Source organism: Vicia villosa, linkage group LG5, assembly GCF_029867415.1.
Source record: "Vicia villosa cultivar HV-30 ecotype Madison, WI linkage group LG5, Vvil1.0, whole genome shotgun sequence".
Taxonomy (NCBI): Eukaryota; Viridiplantae; Streptophyta; class Magnoliopsida; order Fabales; family Fabaceae; genus Vicia; species Vicia villosa.
The window spans coordinates 158,159,277-158,175,814 of NC_081184.1; the positions used below are offsets into that span (position 1 = coordinate 158,159,277).

The window sequence follows — 16,538 nt, forward strand, 5'->3', positions numbered from 1 at the left end:
ATCAAGAGACGCAAAAAAAAAGGATATTAAACAAGCATTTGGCGATCTCAAATCCTATTTGCAATCATATGTACTGACTCGATCTTGAAACTTAGATGCACTTTAGTGTATGATGGATTCATGCATCATATTACACAACACGATTGTTGAAGATGAACGATCCAAGTATGGTGGACAACATTGTCGAATGATTCTAATGTTGATTTTCAAGAACTCCAATATAAAAGATTTGATGTTCGTGATAAACAAATTTATCGATGCTTTAACAAAATTTGATAGAACATATATGATAACGTTTTGAGCATGAGAGTAAATACAATTGAAAAATATTTTAATTTATATATTTTTCTAAATGTATTTTAGATTAATTAATTTTGTTCAATTACCTGACTCCACGTGTAGTCCAACATAAACATTAACAAACACACTCCTATTGGCCAAGAAAATGACAAAGCATTGTCCATTTCCGTGTTTCCATCACCGTTCCAGTCCAAAACACCAACCCTCGAGCATAACACTCTTCAGATACTCTCTTCCAACCTCAACACACACACACACTCACGATTCTTTACATATTATATGGAACAATTGGGTTTCTTTGTTGGATTCACTCTGAATGTGTGAAGTCCTAACAAACAACATGGCTTCAACACCTCTTGTCTTCTCCACCTCTTTCTCTTCCAAACTCCACCAAAATTCCCACACTAACAAATCACACCTTCATCATCGACCCCTTTATTCCTTTTCATCTTCTTCTTCATACTCCAAATCAAAACTGAATTTTTCCCCTTCAAAGCCACTCCTTTTCTCTCGGAAACTAGTTGCACGTGTTTCTTCCGAAGAACATGCTACTGAAGTCAGAGATGATTCTGGCTTGGTGGGCGAGGACGCTGCAACTTTTGACCTTGAAAAACAGAAACTTTCGTCTTGGGTTTACTTCACTGCGATATTGGGAGTGGTCTTGTTTATTCTTAACTTGATCTGGATTGATGATTCAACTGGGTTTGGTAAGGTTTTTGTTGATACCATTTCAGGAATTTCTGATAGCCATGAGGTGATTAATTTTTATTTTTTAATTTTTTGTTGGTTTGAATGATTGTTTTCTACAAACAAAAATGGGGTAGATTCTAATATTGTTTTATCATCTTTATATCTCATCTGGTTGGTACTTGAAATTGATGAAAAGAGAATGCTTAGATTAAGTTTAGTAGTTAGCAATTTTATGTGTGATCAATGTATTCTGAAAAAGAAGATAAGAAAACCAAATTCAAATTATGTAGCACCTACTCTTCATATTGAAGTAGCGTCCGTGTCTTACACCGACACTGTGATTACATTCAATTACTTCATTTTCTCCAATTATTAAGTGTCTTATGTTTGTGTTGTGTTGGTGTTGCAGATTTTGGCATACCTATTTTCTTTTAGTAAATTTTGTTTCTTAGTTGTCTACTTGTCTTTTCCATCCATTACTATAACCAATTTAAATCTACAACTGCAATGGACTTAGATTCATAACTCATTACTGACCATTTAAAGTGTTGCCTCCGCAGGTGGTAATGTTAGTCCTGGTTCTCATCTTTGCGGGTGTCCATAGTGGTCTGGCCAGCTTCCGTGACTCCGGTGAGAAACTCATTGGAGAACGAGCTTACCGTGTTCTTTTTGCAGGAACATCACTTCCTTTGGCTCTCACCATGATTGTGAGTACTTTTTTTCTGCAGAAAAACTTCAATATCCTCAATACTTATGATACCGCATCTAAGTTTTGTCACTATATAATTTCTTTAGTTGTTTTGGGCCATTAGTCTTATATTAGGACTATGGAAGTTGAATAAAATTTTAAACTAATATCCTCATCCGTGTTTGAATTTATCATGTAGGTGTATTTTATTAATCACAGATATGATGGACTTCAGCTCTGGCAGGTCCAAGACGTTCCCGGTGTTCATCAACTTGTGTGGCTTTCTAACTTCATCTCTTTCTTTTTCCTATATCCATCAACCTTCAATCTTTTGGAGGTTGCCGCAGTTGACAAGCCTAAGTTACATCTCTACGAAACTGGAATTATGAGAATAACTAGACATCCACAGGTATCAACAAATCCAAACAACTACATATATCGATGAATTCACGGTTTTCACTTGACCTTACTCTGAATAAAATTTTTGTTTTGCTATCAAGATGGTTGGGCAGGTTATGTGGTGTCTTGGTCATACAGTCTGGATCGGAAATTCTGTTGCGGTTGCGGCTTCGTTCGCCTTAATTGCACACCATTTATTTGGTGTTTGGAATGGAGATAGGAAACTGACCGAAAGATACGGGGAAGATTTTGAGATAGTTAAGAGTAGAACAAGTGTTGTCCCATTTGCAGCAATACTTGATGGAAGACAAAAGTTACCTAAAGATTTCTACAAAGAGTTCATTCGATTACCATATCTTACAATCACTGCCATAACATTAGGAGCTTATTTTGCACATCCACTTATGCGGGCAGCTAGTTTCAAGCTTCATTGGTAGTTTAAACTTTAAAATCTCATGTTTATAGGTAGCGGCGCTTTGTATGTATTCTTATACGGATGGATAGTGTTTCCACATCAACTAGGAAAGTGAAAACATCACAAAGGATTCAGAAATCAGTTGAGCAGTGATTTTTGACATTAAATTAACTGATCCATACGTGTATGTTGATCATGTGCACATCCAATATATCATTTTTAATTGACCAAGAGGTCTGTGGTTTCTTTCATGTTATTTTTAACTAAGTAGGTTTTGTAAAAGTTATATGATCTGATATAAGACTGCCCTATAGACGACTTGGAACTATTTTTATCCCTACTTGTTACAGAAGTAACTCTTGCTTGAATGTAAAGTGTGCTGTAAGAGTTTTTCACTTTTTTTTTCTTTTTTTTCTTTCTCGAGCTCGGTGTTTCATTTCATTTTGATATATATCTGATAAATGATAAATGTATAAGCTCTTAACCATTTGATATAGTCCCTTGATAAATTTCAGTCAATTCCAGGGATTAATTTATGAAGTTGAAGTTGCAAAGGAAAGTACCTTAGTTTATCGAAAAGTGAATTATTTGAATGAAGGTTTTTTATTATTAATTTTGTCCACTAAAATATAACACAATATTTGTATTTTTATTATTGTATACATCCTCAAAGACATGTTTGTGTTATAGGGTCTATTGAGCTACCAAGAAAAAAACATGCTTGAGTTGTGATTGGAAGCAGGAGTTTACAAATTTTGAACAGCACTATGAATCCATATTGGCCCATAAACTATTGGCCGATTCTTGGCCCTAAATTAAGAAAAAGAGTTGCTCATTGCACTCTTTCCAACCCCTATAGTTCAAAAGATGGATTTTATATCAACCATATGATCTCACTCGCTTAAAGACTTGACGAGTTTATCTAAAAAAGAACATCTAGACACATCATCTAGATGACAACTTTCAATTCATAAGTTAATAAAACACAGTTTAAACTTCTATCACTTTATTCAGTAACGTTTTAAAAACTAGAAATTGCAAACAAGCCTTTAACACATTTCCAATTTTGTAATCAATCTTACCCCTTACTCCAAACTCTTTCAATCTCAACCCTAACTCATTCGATCTCACTTAATTAATTAACTATGGACATTCTTTGCATTCTAGTGTGGCATTTGAAGAAAAAAAAGCTATGAATTTAATCTCTTCATTTCCTCGCATCAGTAACACACATTTCTTTCTTTTTTAGCTTTGGTTTATTGTACATTATCATCATTTCATTCCTTCTTCAATGGAGTTGTTTGATTTGCGATTGTGTTAGATTCTAGGATTAGGATTATGTTCTGGTCGAAGCTCTCTAGTTCGAGTGCATTAAGAGGATAACTTTTAGAGACACCATTCATATGTTATCTTACGGTCCATGATAGAAAGTTGTCATTTATACAAATTTGTATATTGACTAATTTTAGCATATAAGCCAAAGTTTGTCAATTGTACAAACTATTATATGTTTATAAATGGGCTAAATTTTTTTAATTGTACAATGTTGATTCTACATAGGCTAGCATTTGTCAATTGTATACTTTATAATCTTTATGATGCTTTATATATAAATAAACACTATCACTTTGTCTATTGTATGTATTATGTATGATTTGTCCAAACTAGCACATGATCGTTGTCTTGTGTCTGATGTTGCTTCTTATATTGTATCATTGTAGAAAAAGGACCGATGAACAACAAAGGTATAAACATAGTAGATTATCACAACATGATTCAATACATAGAGATAAATGTCAAACATTTAACACAATTGAGGGACAATTATCAAATCGTCATGGTTCTCAATCTCATGGCTGACCTCGAGCTAGTGCATCTACTCTAGCACATGCTCTCGCTATTGAGAGATTTTCCAAGGGTCCATCAAACACGCCACTTTTGTCTCTATATGTAGACCTTGTCGCTCTTCACATTTAATATTTAATTATGATTTATCATATTTATATTGCCTTTAAACATTTGATTTTATCATATTTATAATTTTTTTTTAAGCATTCACATTTTTCAATTGCGTGAGACACTTAAGTGTATTAGCCATCATAAAAGATATCACAACTAATGCAACCCAATGAATCATGGTTTCTATAAATATTAGTAGAAACCATACTAAGGGATGTGAACTATGGTTTCTACAAATAGTAGAAACCATACTAAGGGATGTTTGTAGGATTGATTTTTAATTCATCGACCACATACTTCTGTTTACTTTGGTTGAGATATAACACTTAGAGACATTGTCATCTCATGTGTCTATTGGTAAGATGAGCATTATTTTAGACAATGTATCTTGCATCTTGCATATTCCTGTCACATGTCAATTATTTGACCACTCTACCATTCGGAGAGTCGATACATTATACCTAATGGTTGCATGTTTATAAGTTAATCTGAAAGAGTCTATGTTAAAGATTATGTATACACGAGGAGCACATCTGCAATTTTGGTTTTTTGAAGTAAACATATGAGGGTCATTTGAATGTTGTTGTTATCCATGCTAGTGATGACGCACATATGTGTATCATAAACAATGTACATTGAAGGCATATTTCGTGTTTTTGGTTTATACACCCATAATCATGGCAAAACTAAAACACATATGAATGTTATCTATGTTCATTAATTCATAAACTTCGAGAGGATTCATGAGTTAAAATAGAGAACAATTTGTTTGGTTACTTGTACTTCAAACTAAATGAAGCAAGCAAATGAAAGACATGACAAATGACAAAGACAACTATCTCTGTAAGATAACATACACGTAGCTAATTATTTGTATACTATACGGAAATTTTGTATGTGGATACTATTATTTTACCATGACTAATATTCTAATAATTCAATGTCTCACGAATCTGCACAAATGAATGTTTGAACTTCAAATGATTAAAGTCAATATAAATATGATAAAATCATATGTTTAAAGTCAATATAAATATGATAAATCATAATTAAATCATGTTCATCCAATAACTCGACCAAACTTGTTTTTTTGGACTATTTGGTAGAATTTTATGGGTTTATCCAACCGATATACACCCATAGGGTGAGTAATTTAGCCCATTGAAAATAACATGGGTAAACATGAAAACAAAATCGGTACACTATTATCCAGATTTTTCTGATTTATAAGATAGAGATGAGACGAGTAATGAGAACACTATTATCCACTAAAAACCCGTCCATTAACCCACCCCATTGATTTTAGAATATACTTGATAATCTAGAATCTTAATTGTTGGGTCAGTACATTGATATTTTGGAATGTACTTTAATATTTAAAATGTAAATTTAAAATTTTTTAGGATCATTTTAATCTATTATTACCAATGTATATTATTAATGTTTATTAAAGTTCAAGACTAGTTATGAGTTTGAAGGAATGAATTATTTCAATTTAAATTTAAAGCAATTGATTCTTGCGAGCAATGCAAGGATATCCAAATTCATTTTGAACAAATTTTGAGCTCAATTATTTATCTCCATTCTCCACTTAAATTTAAGGCGAAAACTATATAATTAAATAAGATTTAACTTTGAGTACGAAAAATATACAATTCCATCTCCATTCCGCTTCATTATCACGCTTTTAAATGCGAGTTAGCCATGTAATGAAAATAATTCACTTGCAAAAAGTAATAATTTTTTTATAAAATATAAAATATTATTTTTATTATTTAAAGGAGAATACTTAGATACAATTTCTTAAGTGTAGTTTGTTCTATTTTCCAATAAAAATATGATAAGTGTATAATTTACTCTTACACATATATATTTTTTATATTTTCACTGGCAAATAAATAGTATAAACCACATCTAACAATTTGTTAGTAAATTTTTTCTTATTTAAATACTCTTAATAGAGTGAATAACATGACTCCAACATATTTTAAAATAAATAATAATAAAAATAATAATTTTATTTATTTGTTATTTTGATTTTGAATCATAAAGTATTATGCTATTACTTTATCTCAAAATATACTTTTTCGGAAAAAACAAATGAGAGAGAGAACACGATCATTTTCCCGCCATTTTGTTCTCCAGCCCCAATATTTTGGCGCGAGGGTTCTGAAACTGGAAAAGCAACTCAAACAGCATCACAGATCGAGATTGCACCGTTCTGCTTTTGCTTCGGCGCCGCAAGAGAAGAGGGAAAGCGATGGAAATTGTTCGACCTCATAGTCACAGAAACTTGTTTTCCAGTAACGACGCCGCATCTGCTCCAACTATTCCCCTCTATCGCTCTGCTCCGCCACTCGAAGTCAGACTCGAAGATTTTGAGTCTTTCGCCATCGATCGCCTCCGAGGTAGTACTTCTTCTTTAATTGAGTTATGTTTCTTCAAATTTCATAGATCTGTTCTATGCGCAACAACATGCTTCCAATGCTCGCTGTTTTCGTGCCTAGGGTTTGAATAGTTTACTCTAGCAACATCTGGTTATTAATTAGGCTTGTGGTAATTTGAGTGTAATGTTTGAGCGAAGATCTGAAATCTGCAATTATGATGCATATTTTAATCATTGATGTATATTATTGCTTATTGCAGTTCTGAAGGGAATTTCTGATGGTTTGTCACGGGGAAAGAAACCAGATGAAATGGAAAAATTGGTAAAATCCTGGATTTGCCGATAAGAATATAGTAGTCTATTAATTTATTAGATTTTCTCTTGTGTACTATTTTCATGTAAACCACAATTGCGTAGGTAAACGAACTGTGGAAAGCGAACATGAGACATCAGCATGCTTCTGAGGTTTTGAACAAGGATATAATATCTCATTTTGTTTTACGTTTAGTGTATTGCAGAACGTAAGAGCTCTATCTTTCTCTTTAACATGTTTTTTATTTTTCAGTTGTTCCATGCAATTTTAAGTAGGTATTCACTTTTTCTGTGAACCTAACCTTAGTCCTATGTTGTTGTTTGCTAAAAAATGACTTTATAGAGGAAGTGGTTCATTCCTCATCCACATATTTCAAATTTGCATTATGAGCCTAAATGACAATTTTCCAGACCAATGCCAGGATCAATCTCAAGCAGATTGCGAAAGAATAGTATATTCATAAAGAAATCCAAACAACATCTCTGAGTTATTCAATATATACTAAATAACTTGAATTTCTACCTGTATGACCAGGGAGGACTTGAGGAAATGGTTTCTTTCTATGGAATGTGCACTTTTTCGCTACCGTTTTCGTTTTCTAACTACCGAAGCTCAGGTAGAATCTGACTTTATTACATGTATTTTTCACTTCAAGTAAGGTACTAATTTATCATGTGTCTTGCCTATGAGTGTACAGAGGGCAATCATGGACGAATTTGACATAACTTGCAAGGCTGTTAACGGTATGGAGTTTGAGGTAATGACATGCCATTTGTTTTATTGGTGTTATTATTAATGTTTCTATGAGGTGAATTGTAGAAACATTTAGTTTAGAGCAACAAGTACCGCTGAGTGTCTTAAAATATGAATATTTTGATTTCCAGAGCATTAAAGAGAAATTGGGACAAGTTGCACGTTCCATGGGTCAGCCTTTACCCACAGGTAGGAACACAATGTTTTCTTTAACGAATGATCATTTACAGTATTGGCAGAGATCCCGTATTCTTTTCAGCGTATGATTTCCAGCTCCCCTGCTAGAGGTTGAATGGATAGGAATATTTAAATAACCAGTAGTTACTGCTGCCTAAGGGCTAAGGCGCTTCATTCCGTTGGGTTCCTTTAGTATGTCAATCCAGTACTGAGGTAGTGAGGTGGCAGTTGCATGATTTAATTTCTGTAAAAGATATATTGGGGATTTCACAAGTGATATGTCTGTGCTGCTATTTTAATGAGGGACATGGATTTACTATTTTTCAAAAGCTATGAATCCACTTTTTTCTTGAAGTTTATGAGTCATTTCCTGCTTTTCACTAATTTATATCTGATGTGTCTCTCTTCTGCTTTTCACTAATTTATATCTGATGTGTCTCTCTTCTGCTTTTCACTAATTTATATCTGATGTGTCTCTTCTGCTTTGCTTTTTAATTTTTTGGCAGGCGATGCAATCTTTTACAAGGTACGCGTGTTATCTTTTCCTTCTACTTTTTTGTTTTTGTACCAATGAATGGATTCACGGACTGGTTTAAACATGACCCCAGTTCTTCTAGAAATACTAAATCAGTGGATGTTTCTTATGCTTTGCAAGATAGGCACTCTTGTTCATTAAACTTTTTGGATTGTGCTTGATAGGGTCCCGACTCAAACAACCCCCCTCCCTAAAAAAGAAACCAGATACCTTAGAAAGGTTCGGGTCTATCATAAAAAGCAGTTATAAGACCTAGTAACTGGTTACTGATCCTTGGATATTTTTTGTGATTTCCATAATTTTGTGTGTTAGAGAGAGAGAGACAGAGAGATCTTCTCTCAAAACCTCCAGTTGTGTTTTTTTAGGACAATGAGGTTGTAATGCTTATTGCTGCGCTGCCAACCCAGTTTTGAATGAAAGAAACAACCTATAGAAACGAATTGCTGACTTTTCCACTTGTTAGTGAAGACATGTGATTATAGGGGGGATGGGGGATAAAATGCAACTACCTATATAAGTCTGATAATCAGTTAGTAATTATAAAGTCAGCCATGAATGATATCTGTTAATCCTTGGGGCTGTTTTTGTTTTTCAAAAGTTTGTTTAATTGAGAGGGGTGTTTGAGAGAATACATTCTTTCAACACACTTTCATCTCTTTTTCAACATCTTTTTCTGAAAGCATATCTTATAATGCAACTCCATTTGATGTATCCATCATGACAATAAATGTAAGATTGAATAATCTTGTGGAATCTTGTGGGAGGGGCCTTTTAAAAAAAATACCTGGAGTGGAAATTATAGATTCTCACTGTCATCTTAATCTTGCAATCTTCTTCCTTAGTTTTTATGAAATTGGATATCTTCTCTTCCCATATAGGTACCATTTGAAGATGTTCCAGAACTTGTAGCTGGGCGTAGAGTGTTGTTAAGTCAAGGACATGCTTATGTTGCAATGAATCAGGTTGGCTAGTGTTATTGCTTTCAATTCATTGTTTTATATGTCAGTGTATTGGTTATAGTAAATCCTTATTATGTTTCAATTCTGATCCTCTCCCAGGTTGTTTCACTTGTAGCCACTCTATTCCGCAGTCAGCTGTCAAAGACACTCATCCTTACAAACAGGTTTTGTTGGTCATTTAAATCTCAATTAGTGTTCTTATGTTATTCTTGGAGAACTTTCTTTCTTCAGATGCAATTATGGAATTTATGATTCTTAGAGTTTCTATATACTGTTGCAGAAAATGGACATCTTCAATCAGAGACCAGGAGAAGCATAGGTTGACTCCGGTAAGTGTGGCTGTGCTCTTTGTTTGAGTATATATTATCTTTTTAATTGAACTTGATTGGGTTTTATGTAGATTGTGGAAGCCTTGAGCTCAAGTTATCTAGGTCCTGATTTTTCACAGGTAATTCATGTGGTATCTTTGCGCATTTGCCACTATTATTAGTTTATGTGATGTTGGATCGGTAATGTAATTGTCATTTTGATTGAAAACCTCTGCAGCCTAGGGAATATGCTGAGATATCTTTAAAGGACATTGATCAACTTGCCAAGACCTCATTTCCTTTGTGCATGCGTCACCAGTTTGACAAGGTTAGAAATCAGTCATAAGCTATGATCCATATATTGTGTTTCTTAATCATCAGTTTATTTAATTTTTTTTACTCATCTATCTTTTTTAACTAGGCTTCATATTGTTTTTTTGTCTCACCTGTATTAACTTCTGATTTATGCCACGCTTAATTAGCTGAAAGAGGACCATCATTTAAAACACGGTGGGAGGATGCAACTGGGCCTCTTTCTCAAGGTTGGTCAGAGCATATTGAAAATACCTTTAAATGTAGCTTGACATTTCACATGTTTTTACACATGAGTGTGCATGATGCAGCTTATCTTAATGGTTTAATTGAGATTTTCAAAATTTCTCTCTTTTGTCTTTGCATTGAAATAGTTGTTTTTTGTTCATGAAACCCTGATTCTGAGAATTCAAGTCAATGTCTTTCCACGTTTTGACTGGTTTCTGTAGATGCAGAATCTTAGCTGCATAAATGATTATAAATGTAAATTTAGTTAGCAAACTTAGCTTTATCTATATATTTCTCGGTTTATCTTTATCTTATCACTAGTTATACTTATCTTTTGCAAAACTTTTTTCTTTAAATAAGATCGATTTTCTCTCTGCTCAATTGAGTAAGAGAGAGGCCCACAGTCTAAATATTTGCAGTTTCATTTTGGCATTGTGGTGCAGATCTCTAAATTAAAAAAAAAAAGTTTATGGTGGTATCCTAATGCTATGACTGCTGGGTCTAGCAGATATCCAAATTCTGCCAGTGTATGGCTCTAATATGTAGCACTGCCAGAGTACAACATTTTGATACTTCTTCATTTTTAATTATTATTATAATTATAATAATAATAAATTAATAATTATTACTTTCAATTTGAATATGCGTGATTAACTGATCAGAGAGAATCAATTAGACTTCTGAATGACTGTTCATTATTTTCCTCCCTCTGTGTTCTCTGTTCTCATCTTTTGTTCTTTCCTCTGTAATGAGTAGGGTGTTGGTTTGAACCTGGAAGATGCACTTGCATTTTGGAGAGCTGAGTTCTCTAAGAAGGTAAGTATGATTGTTGTACATGATCTCTTATTGGTTGTACACAATATCAGAAACTGAAATCTATTCATTCATACTTTTAAGTTAAACATGCGAGATTGTGTGTATTTTGTATTGTGAATGTTGAGTTACAGTGAGAATCACATTAGTTCCGCCTTTAATAATTTATGTGCACTATTAAATAATATTTTTCAATCATTCTTAATCTTCCTATCTATCTATCTGTCTATTCAAGCTATCCCATATCTCTCTAGACAACTTGGTATATATAGTCTTTGAGTAGGTATTAATATTTGTATATACTGTTCTATTTTTGTCAAATTATTACATAAATTACATAAATGATAAATTAATTGTAAGATCTGATTGTAGGTTGGTTTGGAGAAGTTTGAGAAAGAATATTCATATACCATTCGCCATAATTATGGAAAGGAAGGGAAGAGAACTGTAAGTATTAAACTTAACTGATTTTTGGCATGTCACAAGTATATTCCTTTTGCAGATGACTGGTTTTGCCATTTTATTTTACAATTCAAAATCAGATTTGAAAATACTCAGTTATTTCCAGTGTGTTTCTATGCATGCATATGATGAGTTTCAAAAACTAATATTCTGATGCATGTTACAGGATTATACTCCCTATTCTTGTTCTAAAATTATTTCGTCAACTCCCGGTGCTGGAGATCATCATGGTTGCCCCTATCGACACTTCAGGTCACTCTTAGCACTTTAAGCAGTTAATTGGATGGTTTAGCTTTCAGAACTGTTATGTGAATAGATATATTTTTCTCCATTTTTTATTTTATTTGATAAATAATTTGTTGGCTTTTGGTGTCACATTGAAAAGATTCAAGAGGAATTTAAAATTCTCTCCATTTATTAAATTAAATATGTTGCCAAAATGATATCCAGAATTTCCAGTGTCTTCACCTTCCCTAATGCCAAAATGGCTCCTTTCCTGTTAAATGCCAAGATAAGCCACTTTTCCCTATCTTCCCCTATTTATTCTTAACGTAAACATATAATTAATAAAACATAACTGCCACTAATAAAATTATTAATAACTATATTAGTGCTCCTAATATAGTCTAACAGAATGTACAGTATGTGAACAAAATTTAAGGTGAACTAAGTTTTAATTGACCCGAAATGGCAAGCCTCAAGCTCTTACAATGATGGAAAACAGAAAAAGAAATGAAAGAATGCATAAACAGGAGTTCTATGAACTTCTAAATTAGAGTTAAGCTTCTAATCCAGAGAGTAAGGGCGCATTTAAAAGAGTTTTGTTTAGTTTTTCAAAATTTATTTTATAAATCAATTTCAATGGTGAAGAGAGTATAAACTTATTCTAATTTTTAATATGCTCCACCCAAATAGAATTGAAGGAGTATAAACTTATTCTAATTTTTTATAACACTGAGATGCTTGCTCTGTTATTTCAGCCTCATTCTTTAATGTTATTTTTTTGCCTAGTCATGGCATGGTATTTATTTGATGCCGTTTGAATTTAATAGTGAAGAGAATCTAAGAGCTGCTCTCAGCAGAATGGGGGTGAACAGTCGAGCAATGGAAGATGTCATGAACAAAGTGCGAAATAGACATTATCAGGTAGGTCTCAGCATAACCCGCTGAACTTCTATTATCAGTTAACATTTGAATTTAATATCTGATAATATGGGTACTGTATGTGCAGCTAGCATGTACCTTGACATTTGAAGCTCTTCATGGCGTGTCATGTGATGCTGGGATTAACCATCCAAATCAATATTTCAGTGACAGTCAAAAGATATTGCGCCCTAAGGTAGACTAAAGACTTGAATTCAAATCAATACTTGTGAATTACAGATGTGATCGTGTTATCATGATTGAATATTAGGTAGGCCAGGGACTGTCCTTGCTAAATATGTTGCGATTTTCAAAACTGCTTACTATGCCTATGAGTTTAAAAAAATACATCAATTCTTCATGATGACAATGAAATGTGATTTTGTTTAAGCAAGCCTCATACTAATATGAATATTTTTAAGGGTATATCCTAGATAGATCCCGGTAAACTCCCTCGTCGATTTTTCTGATAATAGTTGAAGGCAGACAATATTGCAAACCAAGATCTCTAAATATAATAAATTGACATTTAAAGAGCCGCCGTCTCTCAGATGAAGGCAGGTAATATCATATACACAGATGTATAGATGTAATAGACATTTAAAGAGCTTTGGACAAATTTTCCCTGTGTTTTTCCCTTCTAACACTAAACCGTAAACTGGATATATTGAATGTCTTGCAACAATACGATAACATGGGTAAAAAGAAGGGGGTGGAATAAATGCAAATTGTTAACCCCAAGAATTCTATAATATGAATATTTGCTACTAAAGTTGGTAACTGTTATGCAGCTTACTGCATCCCTGCAACAAATTCATAATTGACCTTCATCACATTGTAATCATGGTGAAATATTTAAAACTTTTTTTGGCTCTGCTGACCTGAATAACCCTGATATCTGCTTTCTGCCTAATATGATAATGGTCATTATTAATATTATTTTTTAATACAGAAGGACACTTCAACCTAAATATTTGATTATAGGAGAGTGATGCAGGGTCAGTCATTCACAGGTTAGTTTCATTTCCTACTCTTTTCCGTGCCTTCTGTTTTCTTGAAATGACATTTCCCTCATTGTTAATTTCTAAATCCTTCTTTTGCACCATCTGGGTGTGTTGGTTCCTGTAGCAATTAATCGGCTGATGCAGAGATGGTGATATCTTTTACCAGCTTCCAAAGCGATTCTAAGGTGGAATTAGGCATTCAAGTTATATATTATCCTACAAGGTTTCAGTAGAGAATCTGGCACGATAATACTGTACTTCTGTATTGTTCACATTTCTGTAGAGACTGGCCTGCATGTAATATGATTATAGGGAATCGATCTTGATATTTATGTTAATCTCGCGGATCATAAATGTCAATAAGTTTTGATAGGTTTTTACCTCTTGAATGTTTATTAAGGGATGACTCATTTCCTACATGTAAAATTTTAGCATTGAAAGAATTCGTTCCCCACAATGTAAATAAGACATTCCTGAAAGCGACAATCTAATTGGAGTATTGGTTGCAAACTGAATTATATAAGAATATCTAATGTGGTTGATAGTCACAAGGTTGTTCTGAGGCAGTCGTTTAAAGCAATCTCATCTTGTTTGAAGATTAAAAGATTTGGCGCCCCAATTTTCCAACTTTTAGATTCAAGCGCTTATAATATGTAGAGATAGACTGATGAGAGTTGTCACATTTTTGGATTTAGCTCGCACTAGGCCTTGAATGTGAAACCATGATAGAATACGGAATTTTTTATCCTAAAAGCTTGCTTAAAAAGGATTTTGATTAAGAGGGTTTTTGGAAGGTTTGCTTTTATTCATAGCATTAAAATCCCTTAATTTTGTGGAACTCAATTTGTAATGAAGGTGGATTTTGGAGAATTTTTTGAGAGCTTCCATTAAATTTTGGGATATCTTTTATGATGTTATAGTATTTTGAAAATTAAAAATATAATAATAATAAATATTATTTTATTATTCTATACAAAATTATTATTTTTAAATGTTAAATATTTTCCTATTTTTTAAAAAACTTGTTTTCGAATGTCTTCTCTTCTCCTCCAAACTCACAAACAAAGCCTAAGTGATCTCTTAATAAACCCTTATATGGTTTGTTTTCGAATGTCTTCTCTTCTTCTCCAAACTCACAAACAAAGCCTATTTTATTTTTAGAGAATTTTCGGATATACATATCCGAAATAATCAAATATTTCGTCTTTAGGGGGTTTTTGCACATGTTATAATACAGAAAATATCTATGAATATCTTATATGTATTAAAAAATTAGATAATATTTTCTATATTATTAAAAATATTAAAAAATAGTATATCCTAATGTGATATCGTAAAACACATATTATATTAATATGTAATAAAGAATATATTAATTAATATATAATGTATTTTTTATTATATATGTGTTTGGGATATATTTTATGTAATTTTTAATTTATTAATATAAAAATATTATGAAATTTTATTACATATAAGTTATTCATAAATATTGTCTATATTATAAGATGTGTTTAATGACACCATATTATGCTATATTCATATTTATATAAATTATAAATAATAAGGTAATACAATTAATATAATTATATATATCTTGATTTTAATTTTTTAGCACTCTAATAATTCGGATACGCATATTCAAAAAATTTATAAAAAAATCCTATAAAAATGAAATATTGTGTGCATTCAGAGATTCCGAATTAAAGGGTATTACAGAAATTTCACCAAAAACTTCTAAAAAAACATAAGGGTGCATTAAAAAATTGTCTTTCTTTAATTAACCATTTTATTGGGCCTAAGTCCAAAGCACATTATTCTTGGTAATTTTTCTATGCACCCGGTCACCTTCTTCAAGATTTATATTTATGGCAAAAAGTTTAAAATGTCATTTTATTTTTAGAGATACATCTTTGAATGTATTATTTTTCACAAAATACTTAATTTTAGAAATGTATAGTTAGATAATTTTTTTTAACGAAAAAAAGTATTTTTGGATATGCATCTCCAAATAAACATATTTTTTTTACAAAAAAAATTATTTTCAGATATGTATATACGAAAAATTCTCTATTGTATCTTTTAAATTTTATATTAAATGTATCCGGTTAAACACACCTAGTAGGCAGTAGCCCTGCAATGAATATGTAAATACCAATAATTCCCCTATTGAAGAAAACAATTGAAACATAGAAAAATGATTAAAATAAAATTATATAAAATCTGAAAAAATACAACTAAAAATCAAATTAAGTGTCTATAATTTTTCTAATTTTTTTAATATATGAAAACGGAAAATAAATCAAATAAAATAGAAAAACAAGAAATTTAGGGGTTTTTAAGGTGGTGTCCCGTATTTTGTTCCGTATCCAAAATACATGACTTTGATCCCTGGTTTTTTCTGATGAATTGACACGGTAAAATTTTGATTTAAAGTCGATTTTCCAAAAACCGAGTTTTGTACGTTAGGTCGCGTAAAGGCAAGAAACATAAAAACGCAAAGATAAAACACCTATGACACTAATATTGGTTAAAATCGACAAAGAGTCCCTGACAACGGCGCCAATTTCAATGAAAATGCGTAGTAAATGTGTTTAGGAGTATTTTCCGGATATGCATCTTTGAATTTATCCTAGAAAATTTAGGAAATGCATCTCCGCACCAATTTACTGTTTGATTTATGAAGGGTGCGTT

At 32.2% G+C, this 16,538-nt stretch overlaps 2 protein-coding genes across 3 annotated transcripts; both read left to right on the forward strand.

Moving 5' to 3' along the window:
* Positions 1-459: 459 nt before the first annotated feature.
* Positions 460-3,526, forward strand: LOC131603465 (15-cis-zeta-carotene isomerase, chloroplastic-like). Of its 2 annotated transcripts, none has more exons than XM_058875777.1 (4): positions 460-1,054; positions 1,551-1,697; positions 1,878-2,087; positions 2,179-3,517. In XM_058875777.1, the coding sequence occupies exons 1-4, from the start codon at positions 617-619 to the stop codon at positions 2,512-2,514; spliced, it is 1,131 nt and encodes a 376-aa protein (XP_058731760.1). In that variant the 5' UTR covers positions 460-616; the 3' UTR covers positions 2,515-3,517. The 2 variants fall into 2 exon arrangements, with proteins under 2 accessions (XP_058731760.1, XP_058731761.1); XM_058875778.1 differs by having other exon boundaries at positions 871-1,007; positions 2,179-3,526.
* Positions 3,527-6,559: 3,033 nt separating this feature from the next.
* LOC131603464 (probable DNA primase large subunit) lies at positions 6,560-14,359 on the forward strand. Its single transcript, XM_058875776.1, has 20 exons — positions 6,560-6,859; positions 7,098-7,159; positions 7,255-7,358; positions 7,685-7,766; positions 7,848-7,907; positions 8,035-8,092; positions 8,587-8,606; positions 9,494-9,577; positions 9,674-9,738; positions 9,855-9,903; positions 9,975-10,022; positions 10,121-10,210; positions 10,365-10,424; positions 11,179-11,238; positions 11,608-11,682; positions 11,864-11,949; positions 12,750-12,843; positions 12,929-13,036; positions 13,793-13,853; positions 13,969-14,359. Exons 1-19 carry the CDS (start codon positions 6,712-6,714, stop codon positions 13,808-13,810), a joined length of 1,371 nt encoding a protein of 456 aa, XP_058731759.1. The 5' UTR covers positions 6,560-6,711; the 3' UTR covers positions 13,811-13,853; positions 13,969-14,359.
* Positions 14,360-16,538: the final 2,179 nt, after the last annotated feature.

What these genes read in the sequence shown, in the direction of transcription:
- LOC131603464 (XM_058875776.1), top strand. Translation starts at nt 6,712, where the DNA reads ATGGAAATTGTTCGACCTCATAGTCACAGAAACTTGTTTTCCAGTAAC. An exon ending in AGAAGCATAGGTTGACTCCG is followed by an intron (nt 9,904 to 9,974) that starts GTAAGTGTGGCT and finishes GGTTTTATGTAG; the next exon opens with ATTGTGGAAGCCTTGAGCTC. An exon ending in TGCGTCACCAGTTTGACAAG is followed by an intron (nt 10,211 to 10,364) that starts GTTAGAAATCAG and finishes ACGCTTAATTAG; the next exon opens with CTGAAAGAGGACCATCATTT.
- LOC131603465 (XM_058875777.1), top strand. Translation starts at nt 617, where the DNA reads ATGTGTGAAGTCCTAACAAACAACATGGCTTCAACACCTCTTGTCTTC. An exon ending in GAATTTCTGATAGCCATGAG is followed by an intron (nt 1,055 to 1,550) that starts GTGATTAATTTT and finishes TTGCCTCCGCAG; the next exon opens with GTGGTAATGTTAGTCCTGGT. An exon ending in GAATAACTAGACATCCACAG is followed by an intron (nt 2,088 to 2,178) that starts GTATCAACAAAT and finishes TTTGCTATCAAG; the next exon opens with ATGGTTGGGCAGGTTATGTG.